The sequence below is a fragment of the Lepidothrix coronata genome, unplaced genomic scaffold (assembly GCF_001604755.1).
Source record: "Lepidothrix coronata isolate B3197 unplaced genomic scaffold, Lepidothrix_coronata-1.0 Scaffold101, whole genome shotgun sequence".
NCBI classification, from domain to species: domain Eukaryota; kingdom Metazoa; phylum Chordata; class Aves; order Passeriformes; family Pipridae; genus Lepidothrix; species Lepidothrix coronata.
Window position 1 is genome coordinate 1,454,141 of NW_016690281.1, and position 24,105 is coordinate 1,478,245.

The 24,105-nt window shown below is 54.8% G+C and overlaps 1 protein-coding gene across 1 annotated transcript in view; it reads left to right on the forward strand.

Annotated features, from left to right (window-relative positions):
• The first annotated feature begins 1,550 nt into the window (after positions 1–1,550).
• Positions 1,551–24,105, forward strand: part of HS3ST6 (heparan sulfate-glucosamine 3-sulfotransferase 6) — a 31,805-nt gene continuing 9,250 nt past the window's right edge. Inside the window, exon 1 of the mRNA XM_017823074.1 lies at positions 1,551–1,918. Coding sequence (XP_017678563.1) covers positions 1,551–1,918 — 368 coding nt within the window. The remainder of the gene's footprint in view (positions 1,919–24,105) is intronic.

Below are 24,105 nucleotides of genomic sequence, written 5' to 3' on the forward strand. Positions count from 1 at the left end.
CTGCAGTCCTGTCACCCTGCAACCATGTCAGCCTGTCACTGTGTCACCCTGCAGCTGTCACCCTGCAGTTCTGTCACCCTGCAGCCCTGTCACTGTCGCCCTCCAGCCCTGCAGCCATGTCACTGTGTGTCATCCTTTCAGTCCTTTCACCCTTTCAGTCCTTTCACCCTGCAGCCCTGTCACCCTGCAGCCACACCCGCAGCCCTGCCACTGTCACCCTGCAGCCCTTTCACCCTGAAGTTCTGTCACCCTGCAGCCACACAGTCATGCAGCTGCATCACCCTGCAGCCATGTCACCCTGCAGCCGTGTCACCCTGCGGTTGTGTCACCCTGCAGCTGTGTCACCCTGCAGCTGTGTCACCCTGCAGCTGTGTCACCCTGCAGCCCTGTCACAGTGTCACCCTGCAGCCCTGTCACTGCACAAGCTTAATAAGTTAATTAAGACAGTGCTGATTTCAGAGAGAGAGGAGGAAGGCTTTGCACAGGGATGGGAACTGTCCCAGGGAACCATCCCAATCCATCGTCCATCACCCGTGGATTTTCACCCACACCACCTCAGCTGCTGCTCTGGGGCTGGTTTGGGAATGTGTCGGGGAACGGGTGGAAATCCAGGACAGGCCTTCCCCTCCCAAACAATAACCACGGGCACGTGGGGGCTGTTTCTTCTGCAGTGGGAGCCTGGGAGCTGCATTTCCAGGGTACTGGGGTTTGTGCCCATTTATTTCCAGCCTGGTGCCTGCCTGGGATCCCACAGCACTGTGGAGCTGGAGCTGCAGCCTCCCTGGTGGGTCCCTTTCCATGATCCCAATGGCCACGAACACCCACCGGAGCCCCGGGAATTATAAGGAGAGGGGGAAAATATAAAAGAAGAAAATTTGATGGGGAAATGTGGGAAATCATGGGAAAACATGTGAAAACACAGGCAAATGTGTGGAAATATGGGGAAATGTGGGAAATGGTGGGGAAATGTGGGGAAACATGGAGAAATATGGGAAAATGTGGGGAAACGTGGAAAATCAAGTGAAAATATGGAAAAACCTGGGCAAACGTGGGGAAACGTGGGAAAACGTGGAGAAATGTGGGAAAATGTGGGGAAACATGAAAAACCGAGGGAAAATACAGAAAAACCTGGGAAAACCTGGGGAAATATTGGAAAGCATGTCCCCCAGCACGGTGGGGGCAGGAGTGCTTCCCCTTGGCGGGGGCTGCCCTGTCAGGGTGACCCCCATGCGTGGGGTGCCCCTGTCCCCGGGGGGACCCCGGATGTGCCCCCCCCGTGTGCCGCGCCCCCCCCCCCCAAGTCCCCTCCCTCCTTCCTTTCCTTCCCTCCCTCCTTTCCTTCCCCTCCCTTCCCCTCCTCGGGGCGTCGCCGCCCCCACGCGCGTGTCTTCGCCCTCCCCCGCCCCGCGGGTGGGCGTGGGGGCGGCGCGGGAGGGGAAGGGGTGGCGGGGGGAGGTTGGTCCGGGGGGCCCGGGGCCGGGCCGGGTGCGCGGGGGAGCGCGGAGGGGGGCGCGGGGGGCGCGGCGGCGGTGCGGGATGCGCGGCCCCCGATGGGATGTAGCGGGCGGCTGCTGGGACCCGCCGGGGGCCGCCGCGCCTCGCTGCTCCTCACCATGATCCTCTTCTTCACCTACTTCTTCTCCTGCCTGCCCGGGCCCTGCGAGCCGCTGCCGCCCGCGCTGCTGCTGCCCGCGCCCGGCGCGCTGCCCGCGGGGCCGGGGGGCGCGGGGGGCGCGGGGGGCGCGGGGGGCGCGGGGGGCGGCAGCCGCCGGTTCCCCCAGGCCATCATCGTGGGCGTGAAGAAGGGCGGGACGCGGGCGCTGCTCGAGTTCCTGCGGGCGCACCCCGGGGTGCGGGCGGTGGGCGCGGAGCCCCATTTCTTCGACAGGTGCTACGAGAAGGGGCTGCGCTGGTACAGGTAAGGGGCGCGGCGCGGGGGGCTCCCGGCAGTGCGTAATTAAGCGCCGAGCGGTGTTAATTGTCGCCCGGGACGGGACGGGGCGGCTCTGCAACAGGCTGGTCCGAGCGCGGCGGGTCCCGGGAGAGAAAGGGGGTCCGAAGGGGCTGAGAGGGGGGAAGCGGGGAGGGGGATGTGGGTCCCGGGCGGGACGAGAAGGGGGGCGGCAGCTCCGACCCTCGCCTGGAGAAGGGGCTGGGGGCTGCGGCTGAGTTCGGGAGCGGTGCGAGTGTGAGAACCGATCCCGTGTCACTTCTGTCCTCGTATCCCTCCGTGTCCCTCCCCGTGTTCCCCCCGTCCCTACATCCTCCTTTTCCTCCCTGTCCCCGCGCCTCCCATCCCGCATCCCATCCGGCCAGGGACGAAACCGGCAGCAAAAATTTGCTCTCTTAACTCTCCAGCCCTTGCGATTTTAACCTTTATCACTTCACCCTCAGCCGTCCCACCGGGTTTCTTTAGGAATTGTTTTATTGGCGTGGAACCAGGATCTCAGGCTTGATCCTGTCTGTTCTCGGAACGGGGACCGGGAGAGGGGTAAATCGCTGTCGGTGGGTTTGTGGCAAAGGGCAGAGCCGGAGTGATCCAAGGGAGTTTGTTTTTGGAGGATTTCAGTGGAATTGAACTCTTCAGGCGATAAAGCCTTCGGAAGAGCAGCTACTGTGCATGTGGTGTCTATTAAAGTGCCGTCTCCCGGCCAACTCCGGAGCGGCCGGGCCAAGCGGAGTCGGAGCGATAAGTCCCTTGAAGTCGGTGGTGGAATCTGGTCCGTTATTTTGAAGAGAGTCCAAATGTGTCGATGTATAAAAGCGCTGCGGTGTTCTCGGGGAAACATCTGAAAATAATAAAAGGAGTAGCTCTCCCTGTCCTTCCTGCCTCTCCATCCCCTGCTCCCCAAGCCCCGCGGGAATACCGTGTTTCTTTACGTGCTCTTAATGTTTCCCTGCGTTTTGGGGGCGGCTGCAGCTTCCCCATCCTTGCCAGAATAATAACCTATGAAAAATCAGCGTGCTTAATGGAAAGGATAATTTTAGTGGTAATTTTACCCGCAGAGTTTCAGCTCTGTGAGCCCACATCTGGGCTGTAAAGTTAGGGCTTAACACACCTTCAAACCCAGTAAGTAGCGGCGCTTATTTTTACGGCTGCGTTAATATCCCCGTGATTTATTAGCTCGTTCCTCAGCACCGTTTGTGTCTGTGCTGCTCCAGAAACAATAATGATGATAACTAATCTTTTGGGGCGAGGACTGCAAGATAGATCTCACTTGGCAGAATGGGAGTTTGATGACTGGGAGCACATAATTAAAGCGGGGAAGATCGAACGCTTTCATATCTCTCGCCGTAGCCCAGCGAGGCGTCCGCAGGATGGACCACAGAGAGGAGGAGAAATAAATCTCAGCTCGGATGGCTGTGCCGGGAGTTTTCAGTGCTGTAAGCGCTTGCAGGGAGCCTGGCCTGGTACCAGCGAGATGTTTTAAGATGATTCTGCATATGGTTGTGGTAAATTCGGAGAAATGGAGCGGGGAAGGTTTTGGGAGCGGGGCAAGCGGCCGCTGGGCTGGGGAGAAGCTGCATCCTTTGGAGGGAGGAAAAAATCAGTAGATGTTTTGCTTTAACTCTGCATAGAGTAAGTGTGTTTTCAATCACACTCACAACTATTTCCCTTCGCTTCCTCTCCTCTTTGCCTCTTGTTTTGTCTTCTCCCAAGACCTTGCCTATACTGAGGGATTTCTTTCCCTGGGAAAGCCAGACAGAGCTAAATGTTTAAAGCTGGGGTGAGATGGAGTGGAGCAAAAGAGAAGTTGGACAGAAATTCAGGTTTTTCCAATGAATATCTCAAAAGTGGTGTAAACATTTTTAAGATATTTGAACTTGCTAGGAAACCAAAATTACACCAACTGCTTCTCGCGCCAAGATATGTGGCCCGAAGGCACCTGTAGGTTGCTGCTTGTCTTGAGAAAATGTGGAAAAAAAATTCCCTTGGAAATATTGCTCCAGAATTATTTTGTTCTTACTTGGAAGCTCAGTCCTGTAGCTATTTTGTTGCTGTGCCAGGAGTATCTGCTTGTGGGTGATGAGTAGTTTACACTATAAGCTACCCACTGAAATAATTTATTCTTACTGTTTGTTTTTATTTAATTTAAATTTGAAATAGCCCAAAGTCCCTTTTTTTTAACAGTGAAAAGAAAATATTCTGCGAAAGCATCTCATTCAGAATCCCTTGAGTCACTACAGGTTGAGCTAATTCTAAGAAGATTAAACACCTTTTCTAGGCTGCAGCATAAATTACCTAATGGCTAATCCAAGCATTATGGGATGTTTTATCCTCGAAAAAAACACTGGTTTAATTTTTTTGGCACTCAGTGCTGCTTGAAGGAAACCTGAATAAAAAGAAGAGGCGATGCTGGTGTGTCTGCCCCACTTTGGGGTGTGTGAGGGTCCTGTTTGGGAGCCTGGCACTGTCTGTCTGTCTCTGCTTTATGGGAATGTAGGTGCAGGGAAATGGTAAGAACTGAATGGAATCCCAGGTGTTTGCTGTGACTTTTTAGGAATTCATTGCAAAGCTTTGAGGAGCTGCTCGGCTTGAGGGACCAGGGCAAGATCCTGCCCTGGCCTGTGGGAATTGAGGAAAATGGTGCTTGTGGGCTGAGTGGCTGCGGGGTGAAGGGATTTGAGGGGTGGAACCCCCTGGGGGTGTGTGGGACAGCACCTGCTCCCAGCCCAGAGACCCCCCGAGCAGATTTGGGCTCATGGGTGGTGTTTGGGGCGCTCGGGGTGTTCACACCTCGTACGATCCCTGTGCAGGGGCTCCCATGGGCTCTCCAGCAGACACTGCTCTGCTCCACTGGTGACATTTCGGGGGCGTAGCGGAATCTTTGCATGGATTGTTCCCTCTTTGGTTGCCAGAGCTGGTTTGTTTCCCACGCAGAGGTTCCGGCTGCTCCATCGGTCTTGCCCTGGGATTCGGCACAACCTCGGGAATTCTGGGGCTGTGGGGAAAGGGGCAGGAGAAACGGGGGGAACAGCAGCTTTGGGACACATGGCAGTGCTGGGACAGGGGCTTTGCAGAGGCTGGTTTGCATAAAAGGGAGTTTGAGGGAATTCAAGTTTGAGGGAATTCGTGTGGAGAACACTCAGCTTGTCCAAAGAAGTTTCCTCATCTCCATCTGCCAAAACTTTGTGGCAACATCAGCTCAATGTGGCGCTTTTCCTCCGTCTTGTGTTTCCTCACATGATCTATTATCCCAGGCCCTCTTTTCCATCTTGTCTTCCTCCTTTTTTCCAGTAGCCAAAGAAAGAGTTAGACAGGAGTGGGGCTGGGCCCCGTGTGTCCGTCGGGGTTGTGCTGTGTGAGCTGTGCCCTGGATGATGGCACGCACTGCATTTCGTAGGAATTGTAAAGAATTCCATGTTTTCTTACAGTTTGGGCCACAAGTATTAAAAAGTACTATGGGATGACTAGTGAGTGGCCAGGCTGGAGCTCCTCAGCCGGGTGTGGTGGGACACAAGGAGCTGGAATCCTCGCCGCGCATCCTCTGGCCCTGCAGAGCCAGCCCGGAGCTCCAAGTCTCCCAGAGACCAAATTTAGCTTTTTGTTATCATTTTCCCTTCTGATCTGTGCAGGTTTGCAAGAGGGGCGAGGAACTTTTCGTGGGGTTCCTCACCCATCTGTGCTCCTGTGCCCGGAACAGGGCCGGGATGTCCCAACCCCGGCACATCTCCCTGTGCCCGGGGGAGACGGGGAGCAGAGAGCTGCTCCATGGGATATGTGGGGTTTACCCCCCTCCCTTTCTTCAGACCCATTCATAGGAGCCAATAACGCTCTTGAAAGGCATCCAGGATTTCTTGAGCCAGACTTTGTTATCTCGGAACCTCGCAACCCCGAAGCCTTTGAGCGGCAGGGAAAGGACGCGGCTCCGGCGCTGCTCTTTTGACTTTTGCTGTGAGTGTTACTGGCAGTTGAAAAGTGGAGCTAAGTAGATGCCTTGAGGGGTTTTTGTGTGTGTTGTGATTGTACAGACAGATCAAGACACTCTATAGCGCTGAGCTGTTGAATAAAATCAGCTCCTCTGGAGTCGCCAGGCTGCGTTTTGGCACCGGGCTTGGATCGCCTTGCAGGGAGAGCTTTTCACAGGCGCATTTAAGAAACACATAGGTGGGAAGGGACAAAGGAATCCGGCAGGAGTCAGATGGCGATGCACTGAGACCTGCTCCGGGACATTATCTTTATTCATTGACACCGGCTAATCTGCTCTCCTGATGGACTCGGTTTCAGCGCTGAGAGTGGCCCTTGTTTTCCTGGTGCCTTTGCAGACATTCAGCCCTGCAGCTTCTTGGCTTCATTACTTTGCAATCTCTTCTCTTTTTTTAACTTCCATTCAAAAATGAGACCTTTCTGTCTCAGCTTCCCTTATTCGCACCCCCGTGTTTGGAAAATAAAACCTAAAATACAAAGAGAACATGCAGGAAACCTGAGAAAAAGCTAATTTTAACTAAGAACCAGATACTTTAAAGCTTTTATTTAAGGCATAGTATTTTTGATTGGCTTTTGTGCAGTGTTTTAGTCCAAGCTCTACACTTGAGACCGGGTTTAAGTGCTGGGTGCATCCGGTCTCCCTGATGATGTGCCCCTGTTTTCTGCTCCCTAACACATGTCCAGCTCTGCCTGGACTTGGGAGGCAATCCATAATACGTGCAAAGTTTGGGTTTCCGCAAACTGCTTTCACGTGGGATTAAAAATAGCTTTTACTGCCACGATGAGGAATTAACATTTGAAACCATTTAAAGGGCTCCTTGACAGAGATTACTGTGGGTGGGGGGAGAGAGGGGCTGTGCCTGTCCTGTTTTAGGGGGCCTTTCCCCCCTGACACAGAGTAGGGGATGGGTGAGGGTCTGGAGCCTGACTCAGCCCTTCTGCTCCCCACTTTCACACTGACATTACTCCCTTGTTTCCATGTGGCCGCTCCCAAGTTTTGTTCCCAAATCCCACGAAGTGCTTCTTGCTGATACAAGCAGGTCTGTGAGCCTGAATTTGAGCCTGGCTCAGCCTCAAGGCAAAATGAAGTCGGGTTATTCCATGTGCTGCTGCACAGATAGTGTCAGGCTCAAGTGATTAAAGCAGCGTGTTAGTGTTGGCTGCGATTTTGGGGATAAAAGCTGTGACTTGCAGAGTGGAACGAGCCTTGACCTTCCCAACTGAGGAATGCTTTCCCTGGCTGAGGAATGCTTTCCCTGTCTCTGTCTCTGTTAAATAAATGCTGGGTTTATATCCAGGCTGGGCAGGGGGTGTGCAGGAGTAACCTGAGTTCCTAAAGGATTTCAGGTCTGTCAGCATTGCTACCCCAGATTGCTTAAATATATATATATAAAGCTGCACACCTAGAAATCAGGGAGGTAGTTAAAAAAATTAATATCATGTGAATTAATACCTTTGGAAAAGGCTTCTTCACTCATGTCCTTTGCTCTTGTGCTCTCCTGGTTTCTCTCTTGTAACCTCATTAGAAATTGAAATATTGAAACACAGCCTTTTTTTTTTTAATCACCTACATGTAACTCCACAGAACTTTGGAAAATGTGTTCATTATCACATAAAAATTCACAAACAGCCAGGAGAGCTGTAGAGTTTCTGTTAGTTAATTATTGAGGGGTTGGAGAAATAATCATTGCAGAGTAAAGGGAGAGTTTCAGAGTTTCTTACAAGTATTATGGTTTCCCCCCCCCGATTATTTTTAGATGCAGTGACAGAAGGTGGAAAAGGCCAGTGGATTTAGAGGGTGCTTTTATGCAAGGAGACACTATTACTTACACGAGTTCAAAGCTTATTTATAAAACAGTAATTACCGTCCCCGGGGATGGAGGCGGCAGCTCCTGTCGAGGAGGGGAGGGGGCTACAACAGTTAATTGGCAAATCTGCTTAAAAGCTTCTTCCTGACCTTTTAAAAAACTTTTTGCTGCAACAGGCTCGGGCAGAGATTGAAAACCTGCCTAAGGAAAGGCCACCTTTAATACCAAGACTTAGCTCTGAATGGCTTTTCAAAGGGCTGTGGAAATCCTCCTGCTTAGGGAGCCGGCGGAGAAGGGATGGATGTTCCATGTGGGAGGGATGGATGCTCCATATCTGCAGGATGGTGCTGACAGGGCTCCAGGAGTGGGGTGGGACCTGAGCCTGGCAGCTCCCTCCCCACACCCCAGCTCTTGGGATGGCTGGAGTATCAAAGTGAGGAGCAGAGGGATGTTCTGAGAGGCTTCTGTGGGACCTAGTTGGAAGCCTGGTCTGGGGGGTGGAGGCACCAGGGCTGGTCCAGCCTGGGCACCACTGGGACAGTGGTTTAAGAGGAGTCTTTCCTTGCAGGAGGATGCACAGTCTGGATGTGGGAGTTGATAGAATCCTGGAATGGCTGTGTTGAGGTTTTACGCACTCACCTTTTGTGGTGATGGTCCTGGGTGGAAAATTCACAGCGACTCCTTGGATTTCTCCTCCTTCTCCCTCTGCCCAGAGACAGCTTGGGGAGATCATGGGGGTCTAAATGTCTGCAAAATTACTCAGGCACCTCTTAAGTGAGTCCCTCTCGTTCTGGAGAGTCGTTTGAAAGGCAGATGGGGAGCAGGGCAGTTGTGGCACTGGGGTGGTGACCAGGGCACAGCCAGGGGAGGGTGAACCTGCAGGTCAGCCGAGGGCACGGGGGTCATGCCCAACCCCCTGTGATTCCAAGGCTTGCAGAGAGCAGGGATGAGCCAGGCTTTGCCTGGCTGAGATGGTCAAGAGCCATGGACCAAAAAAAAATAATTCCTGTTCCAGCACATGCTGCTGGTGACACCAACTGCTGGACCTGGAGCAGGTGGAGTGCTGGGACCAGCACACCTTGAGACTGAAATAGGGGGTGAAACAGCTGAAAGTGCCTTCAGTTGCAGAAAATGTTCACTATTTGGGCTATTAAAACACCAGCACTGAATGGTTTAGGCTGCCCTGGGGAACAGTAGCACTTGGGGAGGGGGATGAGCTGCTGGGCTCCTCCTGGGTGTGATTTGTGTGCTCTACCAAGGAAACCTCAAGGCAGGGACACGAGAGGGATAAACTCCTCTCTCACAGTCCAGCAGCTCCACAGTGAGGAGGTGGCAGGAGCATCCCAGGTGACCAGGGTCACTCTGCATCTTAACACACAAAATTGATTATGAGCAGGAGAGAATTACATTAATATAGTCACTTGTCACTGAGGTCTTATTAGTAATCTCCACTCATTAGTCTGGAGAGAATAAGGATGTGACCTTGTTAACGTCCTTGGGCAGGAAAAGGCTGAGTGACCACTTGGAATTGATTTATTCCTTAGCCCCTGAGCTGTGTGTGTGTGGCTGTGGGCACACCTGGCTGTGGGCACATGTGGAGGTGTTTCTGTAGCTGGAATGAAGAATTGGCATCTCCTCCCCTGCTCCATCAGCACCCTTTGGGCTGGTTCAGCTGTGAATGAGCAGCTGTATTGTGCAAATAAAAAATAAATAAATAAAAGGAGCTGCTGTTGATTGATGGGAAGGGACGAGAAAAGTGACAGATCCCGTCCCCAGAGGCCACATCCCGCCCCTGCCTCTTTCCTGGCACTGTGTGGTGCTGCTGGGTGGGGATCTCCCAGCTTCCACCTGCTCTGGAGCCGCAGCATCCAAACCCCGGGGCTGGGAGGGGTGGGCTGCTGCCAGCCCCCCTCTGCTCCCACAGCAGCACTCGGCTGAGGGCAGGGTGGCTCTGCTGTGGGGGCAGAGCCTCAGAGCTTTGGGGTCCTCATGACAAGGAGGACGTTGAGGGGCTGGAGCTTGTCCAGGGAAGGGAATGGAGCTGGGGAAGGGACTGGAGTGCCAGAAGCAGCTGAGGGAGCTGGGGGGGCTCAGCCTGGAGAAAAGGAGGCTCAGGGGGGACCTTCTTGCTCTCTGGAACTCCCTGACAGGAGGAGGGAGCCAGAGAGGGGGGTCAGGCTCTGCTCCCAGGGAACAGGGGACAAGGCAAGAGGAAACAGTCTCAAGTTGTGTCTAGAGAGGTTTAGGTTGGATATTAGGGAAGAATTTCTTCATGGAAAGGGTTGGTTGTCCAGCCCTGCCCAGGGCAGGGGTGGAGCCTCTATCCCTGAAAGGATTTAAAAGCTGTGTGGACTTGGGGACATGGATTAGTGGTGGCCTTGGCAATGCTGAGGGAATGGACTCGATGATCTCGGAGGTATTTTCCAACCATAATGATTCCATGACTCCATAATTCTCTCTGTGGGTGAAATCAAACCCCAGAGCAAAGCACAGCAGGGTCCTGCCTCCTGCTGCAGCCCCAGGCAGAGCCGCCTCTCCTCACCGTCGGGGCAGGATCCCAAAGTGCCTCTGCCACCCCAGCAGCCCTGCATCGGGTGATCTGATTTTCTCTTTCCCTTTCTGGAGGCTCCCGTGGGTGCCGATCGTGCCCTGAGGGTTCCTCTGCCTCCACCTGCCAGCTGCCTGCGGCCGTTGTTCCCCATCCCGCCGAGCTCCCCCGTAATTCCAAGTGACAACCCCCCCACCCCCCGGACCCCCTGCCAGGGAGGAAACGTCGATAAGGGTGGAAGCGAAAGAAACGCTCCAATTGCCGGGAGCGCGGAGGGGCTCGATAAGTGCCATTGATCAGGAGCCCGTCAGCGCGATCGCTCAGCGCTGCCTCTGGCGAGAGCGGCGCCGGGGGGGGGCTGCCGGACCCCCCTCCGCTCCCCGGGGGCTCTCGGGGGCCGGTTCTGATGGCCAGGAAGGGCTTTTCCCAGCCGCTCGGACCTGCCCGGCAGCTCCATCCCTGCGAGCGACAGCCCGGCGGGACGCGCGGTCGGGGGCGCGGCGGCTTCTTCTTCATCGGCCGCTTCCTCCGGCTGCTCCTCTGTCTCTCAAAGTCGCGTTCCGAAGCCACACAAGCCTGAGAAAAATTTCAGGGGGCCGCTGCCAAGTACTTTCGGCTGAGAATTTAGGTTTTGTTGAGGGAAGGGATCGTTTGTCTCCGTGAAAAGCCCGTTTTGGGGGGGAGGGACGAGCTGGACGTCCCCCCGCGGTGTCGGAGCCCCAAGCGTGACAACCCGCATCCGCTCCGCTGCCACCCGGCCGGCCCCGGAGCCGCCGCCGCACAAAGGGGCCGGCGGGCAGGGCTGGGCTGCTGCCAGCGGGAGAAGGGAGAGAGGCAGCCCAGAGGGGCCGATCCTGCCCCGCGGGGACGGGGGAGGCAGATCGGGGATGAGGGTCTGATGGTGGAGCACCCCAGCGCCCCCATCCAGGGGGCTGTGCTTGGGCACAATCCCGCCCTTGTCCCCCAGGTTTTCCTGGGGTCCTGGCTGCCCCTGACAGGCTCCTTCATGCTTTGGCATTTATTTTGAGCAGGAGTGAAGAAGGAGGTTTGCTGGACGGATGGCTGGGCTCTGTGTCCACCTCAGGTTGGAGCTCAGAGCTTGTCTTAGGTGTGAGGATGGTGGGTTTGGTTCTGTTACAGTTCTATCCTGGTGTTGCCCCTGCCAGATGGCTCCATGTCTCTCATGTCCCCAGTGCTGTGATCGTGTCTCTCCAGGTTCACCACATCCCTCACTTCCTTCCAGCTGGTGACAAAGGGTGTCCCCCCCCGTGCCCCCCCAGCTCTACTGCAGATCTCTGGGCTGTTTTAGGCACTGCCACGATCACCCAAACCTTCCCCAGACCCCGGGGCATCATGGCAGGGGGTGCCCAGAGCCTGTGGAGCTCACAGAAACACAGCATATCTCAAGCTGGGAGGGATCAGCGAGTCCAGCTCATCCCTGGGGCTTCAGTTCATCCCATGGGGGAGCAGAGGTGGCCTCAGAGCCACCAGCCTCAGGGAGGGGATGAGTCCCAGTGGGATGAATCCTGGGTGTGTCACGCTGGCTAATTCCTCTCTGTGCTGATGAGGGACATTTGGTGCTGGTGCCACCCACCCACCGTGTCCTTGCCTCTCAGTTTGATCCCCACCTCGTTACAAGGCAGATAACGAGGGATGGCCCTGTCCAGGTCTGATCTGGGGGTGTGCCTTAAAAATCAATATTCCTCTGCTTTGAGGAGCATCAGGGAGTGTGTGAGGACGTGCTGCATCCACGGGGCTGAGCAGGGATCACAGCAAGGCCTCTGTCATCTTAGAGGTTCATAAAACTTGAATTACTGAGCAGGAACTGGGAATGAGTGACTCTTTACAGCATTAATCACTGATGGGGCCAGACCTTTTCTAAACAGTTTTTTTCTAGGCAAACTTTCTTTAAATAAAGGCAAATTCAGGCTTAAAGATTTAGTGACCACCTAACTCCAGCTGTGTCCAGCTGTGGGAACCTCATGTCAGCATCACAGCACAAGTTGCCTGTAAGTGTGTGTTAACACAAACCTTGTTGTTAGTGGGTTTCTGGTTTTGTGGCATCGTGGGCCAATGACTTGGACCATTAGTCGTGTGTGTGATGTACCCAGCCCTGACTGAAAAACAGCCCCCAAACCCCACACTTCTGCTTGGGTGAAGTTGGAGCCAAGCTGATGGATGAAGAGGAAGGGTGACCAGTGACCTTTGGAAAGAAATCTGGCTGTGAAACCCTCCCCAGCTCAGCTGGGAAGCTCCCAGTGACAGATCCCACTCTTTGCACGCAGCTGAACATAAACTTTTTAAGTGCAATCTGGGTGGAGGGCAGGGTGGGAGCTCTCCTGATTTTGTTGGGAATCTGAAGAGATTTGATGATTTTTTTGAGCTGTAGCTCCTGGAGTCATGGGACAGGGAGAGTTTCAGTTCTTGTGCGAAGCCAGCATGTCCTGAAGACAAGAAAACTGCCTCAGGAACCAGAGGAAGCTTTGGAGAACCACAGCCCATATGTATCTGCACGGCTGGGTTTGGAAACAATCCCAGTTTGAACTGCAATTTGGCTGAAGGTTGTTAATGTTCTTCTCACCTGCAGCAAAACCTCAGCATTCATTTCTTGCAGAGTTGTGAAACCATTTGGAGATGCAAACCAGCTCCCAAACCAGCTCAGCCCCAAGTGAGTGCTGACAGCCCGGTGAAGGGTGGTGGCTCCACCACGGTTTGAAGGTCTCAGTGGATCAGAGGAGAGCAGGTGGGAGCAGCAGGAAGAGGAAGGATGCTGGGGCAGCGTCTGGGTGTCCCCACCACAGACAGGCAGGTTTGTCCTGTGCCACCTGGGTCACCTCATGAGCACGAGGCACTGCATGTGCTGCATGTCAGCTCCTGGAGTGCCCGTGCAGGACGTAGAACAACTTTAAAGAACAAGGGAAACTGTTGCCACTTCAAAACCCGTCTCAGAATTGACGCCAGGACTCCAGCAGACTGATGCTCCTTTCTTCTCCCGTTAATTAATTCCTTTGCCTCCAGTGAATTTCCATCTCTTAGTTGTGCTGCAATCAAAGGGCTGCGAGCAGCAAGGCTCACATTAGGAACAGACCCATCCAACCTTTTTTTAATCTTCCTGTATCAGTTACTCGCCTTTCCTCGTGCTGCCACACAGCAGCTGAAGCACAGATGCCAGGAGATGACTCGCTGAAGGAGAGCTGGGGCACGCAAACCCCCGGAGTTTGCTCCCAGCAGGTCTCCTTCCCTGCAGCCCAGAGGAAGAGTCCGGATACGTTTTGCTCGGAGACACAAACGGGCAATTATGTGGTCACCTGAGAAGTGCCTGATGATTTATGGTGTTATTAAAAGGTGATGGTAAGAGTAGAGAAGATTTGTAGCATCTGCATGGAAACCCCCGTCCCTGACCCTCACACCCCAGATCCCAACGTATTAAATATCCAGGGAGGCACTGAAGCCTGAGGATCGCTTTGAGGGAGAGCCCTGCACATCTGGGAACACTTGGCCGGATACCCAAGGCCCTGGACAGTGTGTAATTAAATGTAATTCACTCCTTGCCCCGTTTGTGGACTCGCAGAGGCCGTTCCTGCTGGAAGGGAGGTCGTGGCCGTGGCCTCGTGGCAGAGGAACGTGCAGCCAGAGCTGATGGGAAGGTGAAGACGTGCTTTGCTGGGGGGGATGAGGGTCGGATTGTGGGAAAGCAAGTCATCTCCAGGTGCTGAAAGAGGCAGGGCTGGAGTCTTTATGCCTGGTGGGAGCTCAGCCTGACCCCAACCAACAGCTCTGTGTTCTCCACAGTGATGGCAGCTCCCAAAGAGCCTCCACAGGTCTCTTCCAGCACTCTGTGACACCTTGGCTGTCCTTGGGCAGGCTGTTGGATCTCCTTCTCTTGCCCTCAGAAGTGTGTAGAGGCCCAGGGCGATGCAGTTGGCTCAGGTGGTGGGAGCCTGTGTTGCTGGAGCAGTGCAACACTCCTCCCCCTCCCTTCCTATCCCATTACTTGCAGTTCTGGTTTCTGGTCCCCTGCTCGGAGGTGCTGCTTGTTAGAGGGAAGGAATCACAACTGGAAGTGAAAGGTGCAAAGAGTGGGCTGATGGGAGAGGGGTTGAGGTCCCACCTTGATTGGGATGGCCTGGATGTGTTATCCCACGTGTTATCCCATGTGCCAGTGTCCAGCAGAGCCAGTGTGTTATATGGTTGAAGAGCAGTGTGGGATCTGAGGGACACCCCTCTTTCTGGGGGCTCTGATCCTCCATGGCTTCCCAGCTGGAAGAGATCTCCCCTTCCAGCCCCTGCCTGGCAGGATTTGTTAGGATCCTCTTGGCGTCAGTGGAGCGATGCTGCTTTGCAGCAGAGGGGTTCCCAAGTTGGAATCACATCTCACTCTGCCTTATTTTGGGCAAACAGTGATTTTTAGGTACAAGTGGGAGATGGAAGAGGCTCTGATGGGCCTGTTCACCTGCTGGAAGCCTTCACAGTGCTGAACTCACAGCCTCTGCTTTGAGCTGAGCTGGAAATGAGCAGAGTGGAGGATGCACATGTTTTCAGGGAACAGGGGAGAGCTGGCAGGGGTAGGAATAAAAGCAACATATGTCTGATTGAGCAAATGGAGAAATGCAGGCCAGATGGCTGGAAACACTAAGAACTCTGTAATAATTTCTAAAGTCTTTGCTCTCTGGAGCAAGATTAGGGCACTTGCAATCTTTTCCTCCCTGCTCAATTTGCCTCCTGTGCTGGCCACGTTACTCATGGCTTTGGGCAGAGCTCTTAATGCTGTTTGTGACCTTCAGGGATTTGTGGAGTTGTTATCTGGGCTATAAATGTTGAGTTATCATTCAGGGAGCAGCTGATGATTCGGAAGGGTGACCCTCTATCCCGGGGAGGTGGGGCTTTGGAAGTGCCTGTCCCCATCCCACATGTGTTATAGGGTCTGAACAGCCTGGCAGGAGTTGGGATAGGTCCTAGGGGAGGTTGGTCATGGAGCTGTAGATTGGTTTGGGTCGGAAGGGACCTCAAACAGCATCCAGTCCCACCTCTGCCATGGGTAGGGACACCTCCCACTAGCCCAGGTTCCTCCAAGCCCTGTCCAACCTGGCCTTGGACACTTCCAGGGATCCAGGGGCAGCCACAGCTTCTCCGGGCAACCTGTGCCAGGGCCTCCCCACCCTCCCAGGGAGGAATTTCTTCCCAATATCCCATCTAACCCTGCCCTCTGGCAGTGGGAAGCCATTCCCCCTTGTCCTGTCCCTCCACCCCGTGTCCCCAGTCCCTCTCCAGCTCTCCTGGAGCCCCTTCAGGCACTGGAAGGGGCTCTAAGATCTCTCTGGAGCCTTCTCTTCTCCAGGCTGGAAACAGATATTTGTGGTTTAGGGGAAAGGCTGATCTTTGTGCTACTCCAGAACCTCACGATCAGCTGTCCAGTGTCTCTGTGGACGGTTGTAAAAGTAGATATTGTTGTATTTTCTCTAAAATATGGGTTGTTTTGCGCTCAGGGAGGGTGTGTGGTCTCTTTGGAGACAGATCCTGCTGACCCTGTGCAGGTACCAGGGATCTGGGAGCTGATCCCTCAGGGGTTGTCTGTGCTGCTGGAAGAGCTGATGGGCTCCTCCCAAGGTGGGGACACTCTTAAAATTAAATAATTGTACTGTTTAGGTGATCTTTATGTAAAAACCCCAACCAACCAAAGTTCCTGGTGTCCTTTGAGGGGAAGGGCATGGTAGGGGCAGAAATTGCAGCTACATCAAGCTGGAAATCCTAAATAATCCCAAAATAACACAGGCTGCAGTTTTTGAAGTGCTTTCTTTCCTTGCAAAAAGTGAGGGAGAAAAAATAAATCTGTGTGTAAACCCTGTTTCGAGGAAATGAATTGCAAATAAGAAAAACAAATTCGAGTTAATTCTTCTTTTCCAAGCACAGCTCCATGCAGTGTTTTGGAAGTCAAGGGATTTAGGGATCGAGCGATAGCGTCGATGTTTTCTGGTAACAAGTACAAACTGTAGCAGCTTTTAAGGTTTCAGAAGCTGTTTCTGATTAGGATCTTTTCTTTTGACAACTTTTTTTTTTTTTCTTTTCAGGGAAAAAAAAAAAGAAAGGGGGGGAAAGGGCTTTTTGTAACACAGTCGGGCTAAAGATGGGGGGAAATCTGTTTGAAATATGCAGGGACCTGAAAGCAAATCTTGAGTGAATAATAAGTTTAACTGACCTTAAAATATCCCATTGCCATGAGGGATTTGAGAGTAATACTTCAAATGGATTTTTGATGAGGCTCTGCAGGCTGTGGGGAATTGAATATTTTTACCCAACACGTTTTCTGATCTAAATTTCCACAATAACCAGGAAAAAAACCCCTATTCGGGAATGCCTCAAGAAGGGTTTGTTTTGGGGGTTGTGTTTTACTTTAAAGCTGCTGCTGTGCAGGGCAAAAAAAAAATTTACTGGAAGGTCAAAATTACCTTTTCCCCCCAGTATTAAATTTAATCCTGAATTCGTCGTGACCCCCAAATCACAGGACAGACCATCCCTGTGGTCACTTCTCCCCAAAGGAGAAGCAACCAGCACTTTCTGGACTGTCTGTCCATCTGTCCATCCATCTGAGGGGACAATTCAATCATTAACAGACAGAGGGACGTCCGGTGTCCTCAGAGGTGGGGGGGCTCTGCCAAGGGCCCCACTCCTGCCCCCCATCCTGGAAAACAGAGCACAAAGTGGCTTTATGTCAGTCCCTCGTCCCAAGTAACAAGCCAAGGAACAGCCTCAAGTGGTGCCAAGAGAGGTTTAGGCTGGATATCAGGAAAAATTTCCTCATGGGAAGGGCTGCCCAGCCCTGGCACAGCTGCCCAGGGCAGGGGTGGAATCCCCATCCCTGGGGGGATTGAAAAGCCCTGTGGATGTGGCACTTGGGGACCTGGGTTAGCAGTGGCCTTGGCAGTGCTGGGGGATGGTTGGACTCGATGGTTTTGGAGGCTTTTCCACCCTAAACAATTCTGTGGTTCTGATTAATGCCCCTGCACCGGCCCCTCTGATCCCGAGGCTTTCCCGGATCAGTCCCTTCGGAGCCGCATTGCTCCAGAGGCAGCTCCCCAGTTTCCAGCCTCCCCTTCCTTTGCAGTCACCACCCTGGCATGAGGGTGGGCAGAGCCCAGCCCAGGGCTCAAAGCTGGGGGGATTGAGGGATCATCCCAAGAAGTGCCTTCTCCCCCTCACCAGCTGCAGGGATGAGGACAAGGACACTGCAGGAAGGTGTCCCACGGGTGGGGGGGCCGTGCTGGCACCCCAGAGCCTGTCACCACCGGGGGGGGGAGTCTGGGCAACTCTCCTGCCAGCTCCTGACATCCCACCCTGCGTGAGTCCAGCAGCAAACAAGCTCCCAGTGTCCTCCCCGCTCTCCAGAGCAGCCGGAGGTGCCGGTGGCAGGAACGCCTCCTGGCCTCCTGCCGCTCCCCGTGCTCCACACAGCCAAGGATTTTCCCTCCACCACATTCAAAAAGGGGAAAAAAGAGAAAATTGTGGTCCTGCAGCAGCTACCGGGACCGTGGGCTGGGGCGATCCCCCTCCCACATCCCAGGGCCACACAGAGAGCCCTGTTTGGTCGCTGCCTTGGCTCCCTGGGTCCTGCCACTGTCCCACCATCCCCCAGCACTGCCAAAGCCACCACTGACCCATGTCCCCAAGTGTCACATCCACAGGGCTTTTAAATCCCTCCAGGGTGGTGACTCCTTCACTGCCCTGGGCAGCTGTGCCAGGGCTGGACAGCCCTTTTGGGGAAGAAATTTTCCTATTACAGCCTTTCATGCTGGTCACAGCCCTGCTCTGGGCTTGGCTCCCTGAGTCCCAAGCTGGCTGTCCAGGGATCCAGGGATCGATCTGCCTGTCAGGCTGCAGGTCCCATCCATCATCCCCCTGCTCATCCATCACCACTCAGGTATTGACGTGTCTGGGCAAGGATGGGAATGGGGTGATGCTGTAGGAGATGGGGAATGGATTCAAACTGCAGGCTGCAGCAATTGCTGGTTTCCCTCTCCCCCAGGAACACCAAACTGCTCCCAGTGCTGCCTGAGCGGGTCAGTGAGTGCCCACATGGTCCCGTGCTGGGCTCTGGGGTAGTGAGGAGCCCATGGGAATGTGGATTTGCCCAATCCCAGGATATCCTTCCCATCAGGAAGAGCAGCTGTGGCAGTGAGACACACTAATACCGGGAGGCTGGGATGTGCTCATTTTTTTCCTTATGAAAAAGGCAGTTTGGGGACAAACCAGCAGGGCTGTCCCTGGAGACTGGCACTCCCCTGGGACGTGGGGTCAGCACTGTGACCTTTCTGATGGATGTCTGATGCCCAAGGCCTGGCAGAGTCCAGCCCTTGGCTCCAGGGAGGATTCTCCTGCTTGGCAGAATGGCTCTGCCTGGGATGGGGGACAGGGACACCCCCAAATGGGGGCTGCCTGGGGGGCTGCTTCATGGGAAGGGTATTGAAGTTTTTACAGCTTCTCCAAAGGAGACTGAGGTGCAAAGGGTGTGTTGTTTCTCTTCCCTCCGTATCTCTTCCCACCCAGATCCCTGGTTCTGAGCAGGAGCAGGGGAGCCTGAAGCCCAGCAAAGGAACTCCTGGTGGGACTGGTGTGGATGGGGCTGATGGGGGGGGTGGTGCTGGTTCTGGGCTGTGCTGGAGTTGCCTTCCCCTGAGCTGTGGATGGTGGTTGGGGTCCTGCCCACCACTCAGCTGCAGCTTTTCGTGGAAATGTGCAAACTTCCTATTTTGGATCCTCGTCCTGCCTCAAATCCGGCTGGAATCGGCCGGTGGGATCAGCCTGGCTGGGGGAAGACGGGCAGACAGACCGTGTGATTGCTTAAGCCACATTTCCTTAGGAAACCAGGCTAAAAATAGTCAAAATCCAGTTCTTTCCCACAAACAGCTCCGATTGCCACAAACCAATGCTTTTCCAGTGAAGAAATGTTTTGTTAGAGAATTCCCAGTTGTTCCTGCTGGAGAGAGGGAGGGAGGAAGGGAGCAATAACGCTGGGGTGAGAGACCCTGGGAGGATGGAGCCTCCATCTCCATCTGGTGACAGGGAGCTGGGAGCTGCCCATGGCTCAGGAAGCTGGAGAAGCCTCCATATCCTGGAATCCCAGACTGGTCTGGGCTGAAATGGACCTTGAAGACCATCTAGTCTAACCCTTTGCCATGGGCAGGGACACTTTCCACTAGCTCCAGGTTGCTCCAAGCCTCATCCAACCTGGCCTGGGACATTTCTGAGCCTTCCCAACGTTTCCACAGTCCCTTTCCGAGGGGCTGGAGAAACAGCTCTCCTTTTTTTTGCAGCAAAGAGCATAATCCACCCCTGTCCCCCTCCTCAGTGGGGGATTTCCTTTGCCTGGGGACCAGCTGAGGCTCAGTGTGAGGGGAGGAGGCTGAGCTGCCGCCCCACTGGGCTCCCAGCAGCATTCCCAGCAGCATTCCCAGCAGCATTCCCAGCATCCCTGAGCCTTCCTGGCCAAGCCTGGCTGGATTTATGAGGCTTCTCCCTTATCTGTGGAGGAAACAGTGATGAGGTCCCATGTGATGGGCTGCAGGCTGGGCAGGGGAGCCCCTCACACAGATGGAAGTGGCTGAGCAGGTTGTTGGGGAGAAGAACCATTTGGCAGCCGCTCCATGTCGGGGCTCCTCTCCCACTTCCCCCTGACCCGGCTCCTGCCGGTGTCCCGGCGGATGCCACGGGATGGGATGGCACAGGGCAGCCTGGGCTGTGCAAGGGATGGTGGCTCCCATCCCTTCCACGCTCCAGGGGGAAGCTCCTCGCCAGGAAATGAGGCTTTTGCTGATAGGAAAAAAAAAAAAAAAAAGAGCTAAATTTGTTTCCCATCTTCCCCCAGGCTGGATCACAAATTTGACACAGATGGGGAATCTTTGTTGTTTCTGTGCAAAACTGGATGTATTTTTCATCCCAACAAGAGCAGCATGGCAGCATCTGACCCGAGACAAACACCAAACAAACCCTTTCCTGGGTTTTTGTGGGTGGTGGAGGGACAGATGAGCTGCTCCAGCTTGGAGCCACCGTGAGCTGGGACACACGGAGAGTGTGTTTGGGGAGAGCCAGAACCTGCTCAGTAGGACACAACAGCCAGGGGAGGAGATGGGGACCAGGTCAAGGGGGTTTTAGGCTGAACTCTTCCCTGGGAGGCTCCAAAACTGAGGAAGAGGCTCTGACCTGTGGCACTGGGATGCAGGGATCTGGCTGATGGATCTGTTGGAACCTCCACTCCGGGAGGGAGGACAAGGGAATGGTTTTGGTCACCTTCCAGGCTTTACTCTCCCACCACAGGGTGAAACCTCTCTCCTTTGAGGTGCAGTTATGGCTCCTTTGCCCTGCTCAGCCTGGGAAGGTGGTGGTGAGGAGGGCTGGGCAGGCCTGGCTCCATCCCTCATCCTTGCAGGTGACCTCTCAAGGGGTCGGGAGTAACCGTCACCTTCAGATGGATCAACCCGGGGCAACCTGGGGCTCTGCAGAGCTGTTGGCTGTTCCAGGCCATCAGGTTCTTGCCAGGGCCAGGCAGCAGCAGCTCTGCCATCACCTGCCCAAGCTGTCAAAGGCATTATTGGGAAAGTGGGAATGCCTGGATCCTCCCTGGCTGGGGACCAGGGCTCTGCCATCGTGGCGTTGCTGCCTCAGCACATTTCTGCCCCCCCTGCCCATGTGCAGCTGTGGAATCGCTGCCCCCCCGTCCTCCCTCCTGTCCTCCCCCTGCCTCCACCCTCCCTCCTGTCCTCCCCCTGCCTCCACCCTCCCTCCTGTCCTCCCCCTGCCCCACATCTGCTCCCTGCCCCAGCCCACCGAGGGTGCCGGTGCCCCAGCCAAGAGCTGGTGCTGCAGATGCTGCTGCTCCTCTGCCAACCCCTGAGCCCGGCCCAGGCACCCGTGGAGGTTTGTCTAAACTCAGGTAATTGCACCAATATGGTGCTTTTCCTCCCTGGGGCCAAACCCTGCAGCTCTGGCCCCGCTTTGGGCTCATTCCTGAAGCTGCTGCTGGCTCAGACAGAGCTGGGCTGGTCCAGCACCACACGGAGAGGGCAGGAGGGGCACTGCTGGCTCTGTCCCCCCTCCTGTCCCCTCCAGGGCACCTCCTGCCCACACCCTGCTGCTGGGATGGGTGTCCAGTGCTGTAGGGGTTTGGTGCTGGGGGCACGGGGTGTCCCCAGACAAGGGGATGCTCCCAGCAGGATGGGATGGAGGCTGGAGGAGGAGAGGAGTGAGGCACCAGCTCAGTTCTCCTCCCTCAGGGGGTTGGGGCGGTGAGGGGGACCCCCCCACAGGGGCATTGAGGATTGCAGTCACCAGTGATCTTGGTGAACTTCATGATCCCAAATTCCTTTGTGGATCTGGCCAAGAGAGCTTAAAACCATCATTGGAAACGGTGCTGGTGGATCCCCACGGCCCCACTGCCAACCTCAGCCCTGGCTCCAGCTCACGAGCAGGGACTGATTTATGTTTTCTTAGGTAGAGATGAGACATTTCTGGATGTGTTTCAGAACCACTCGGGGCTGGTTTGAGGCTGAAGCTTCGAGCAGGACTCAGTGCTTGTTCAGCAGGGGAGAGCCAGGCTGGGAAAGCATTTTTGCAGAAGCCTCCATGAGATGTAGGCAGTGGATCCCCCCGGGAGAGATGTTGCTCTGATGGCAGGGGATGGGCTCACCCCATACTCAGAGGGTCTTTGATTTCTAAGTCATTACGTCCAACCTTGAGGAATTCCATTCCAACCTCCATCTGAGCCTTGGTGATTCCAGCAGGACCTGGTGGCCCTGGCACATAGGTTTGAATCCCAGCTCTGACTCAGGAACCAGGGAGTTCAAAGTACCCATTTTTGCCCAGTTAAAAGAGAAGAAACTGTGGCTTGAAAGTGTTGGAAAGAGTTACGTTAAAAATCACGAGGCTGGGGGGACCTTCTCTATTCCCTGGAAGCTGTTGGGGGGCCCCATCACCCCCTTACCTGGAGGGATGGCTGTGCAGGAGGAGGGTGAGGAGTGGGATGAAGGGCTCTCCAGGGCACAGACTGGAAGGGACAGCCAGCCCTGCCCATGGTGGCCTTGGAATGGCCATCTGGAGAGCCCGGCAGCCCCTTCCCCAGCGCGCTCTGCGAGGGTCCGGCCGGGCCGGGCCAGCCCCATACTGAGATCAAATAAACACAAATACCCTGAAATTATTCATGGCTCTGGGGACTTGTCTCGATGCCTCGTCAGCATCTGTTAATCAAATCAAAGCAGCTGCCAGTCCCCGGCCAGCGGGAAGGTCTCGCTCTGGCAGACATGTGTGGATTCCTCCTTTCTTCCTCCCTCGCTCCCGCTGCTCCTGCACCTGCGGCGGGATCGGGACCGGGGTGTCCAACGTGGGCTCCTGTCCCGGTGCCTTCCCCGGGGTCGGCAGGGCTGGCAGGGTGGGCAGGGTGGGCAGAGCTGCTGGGGGTGCCCCTCTCCTGCACCCCGGGATCGGGGCAGGGAGGGCTCCCAGGGACCCGGCACCGCGGAGGGTGGGGCGGGTCCTGCCACCTGCACCGTGCCCTCGTTAATTGGTCTGAGCTAATTAGCTGCGAGCTGGCGGCTCAGGCCAGCACTGCTCGTGGGCTGGGGCTGCCTGCAGCCACTGTCCCCCAGGACGTGGCAGCGAAGGGATGGATGCACTTGGAATGGTAGTGACAGCACAAGGGGGGATGGCTTCCCACTGCCAGCGGGCAGGGTGAGATGGGATATTGGGAAGAAATTCTTCCCTGGGAGGGTGGGGAGGCCCTGGCACAGGTTGCCCAGAGAGGCTGTGGCTGCCCCATCCCTGGAAGTGTCCAAGGCCAGGTTGGACGGGGCTTGGAGCAACCTGGGATAATGGAAGGTGTCCCTGCCCATGGCAGGGGGTGGCACTGGGTGAGTTTTAAAGTCCCTTCCTTTTCCTTTTGCTCAATCAAGCATCAGGAAGTGGAAGAATTTCCATTTCTTCTGCCCATGTAACTTTGAAGCTGCAAAAAAAAAGTGATTTTTGTGACCTTTTTATGCCCTTCCTGTGCTCTCCTCCATCTAGGTGGGAAACAGGGAACAACCAGCCCATTGCTGCAGGGAATAATTTAGTGAAAACCAATATGTGTGGGGTTTTATTTGTAATTGAAAACAAAGACTTTAGACATACTTAAGAGTGGTCTCAGGGATTTTTTTTTTCTATGTTTATTTAACAGCAAAAGATTTTGCATCTGAACAGCTTACTTGGAGCATTGAGACTGGGGACAACTGGTCCATAAAAAAATAGCTGGAAGTGTGCGTTCATCGTGTCACACCCATCAGATCAGGGTTGTGGGGTCCCCTCCCCTCCCCAGCCTGAGCTGCACAGCCCCTAAGAGCAATTTTTCGTTATTTATTGGAGCGCCAAAGGATCCCAGTTACCAGGGGGATAAAATCTGTCCCCTGTGTGTGGGTGCAGGAGAGGGTGATTTGTGTTTGCCCGCGCTCAGACAGCAGGTCAGGTCAGGCAGCACAAGATGCCTGGGGAGGGCAGAGCGTTGTTTAAAGGCTGGTGGTGCTGAAAGGTGCAATAATCCGCCGGATTACTTTCCGGGGGAGCTGCAGGAAAATTTACTGCCTTGGAAAGGGATTATCACAGCGCCGCTGCCAGCCGATTCCTTCCCTTTCTTTTCCTAAGAGGAAGGAAGCTTTTCATTGAATTCCTGCTGCTCGAGCCCGCGAGCGCCGCTCCCCCCCCCCCCCCCCCCAACCACCACACTTCCCACAGCTTAGAAGGGGAGAAAATAATCGGGATGATGGCAGGTTTTATCCTTATCTCCCCTCTCAGGTGTGAGAGGG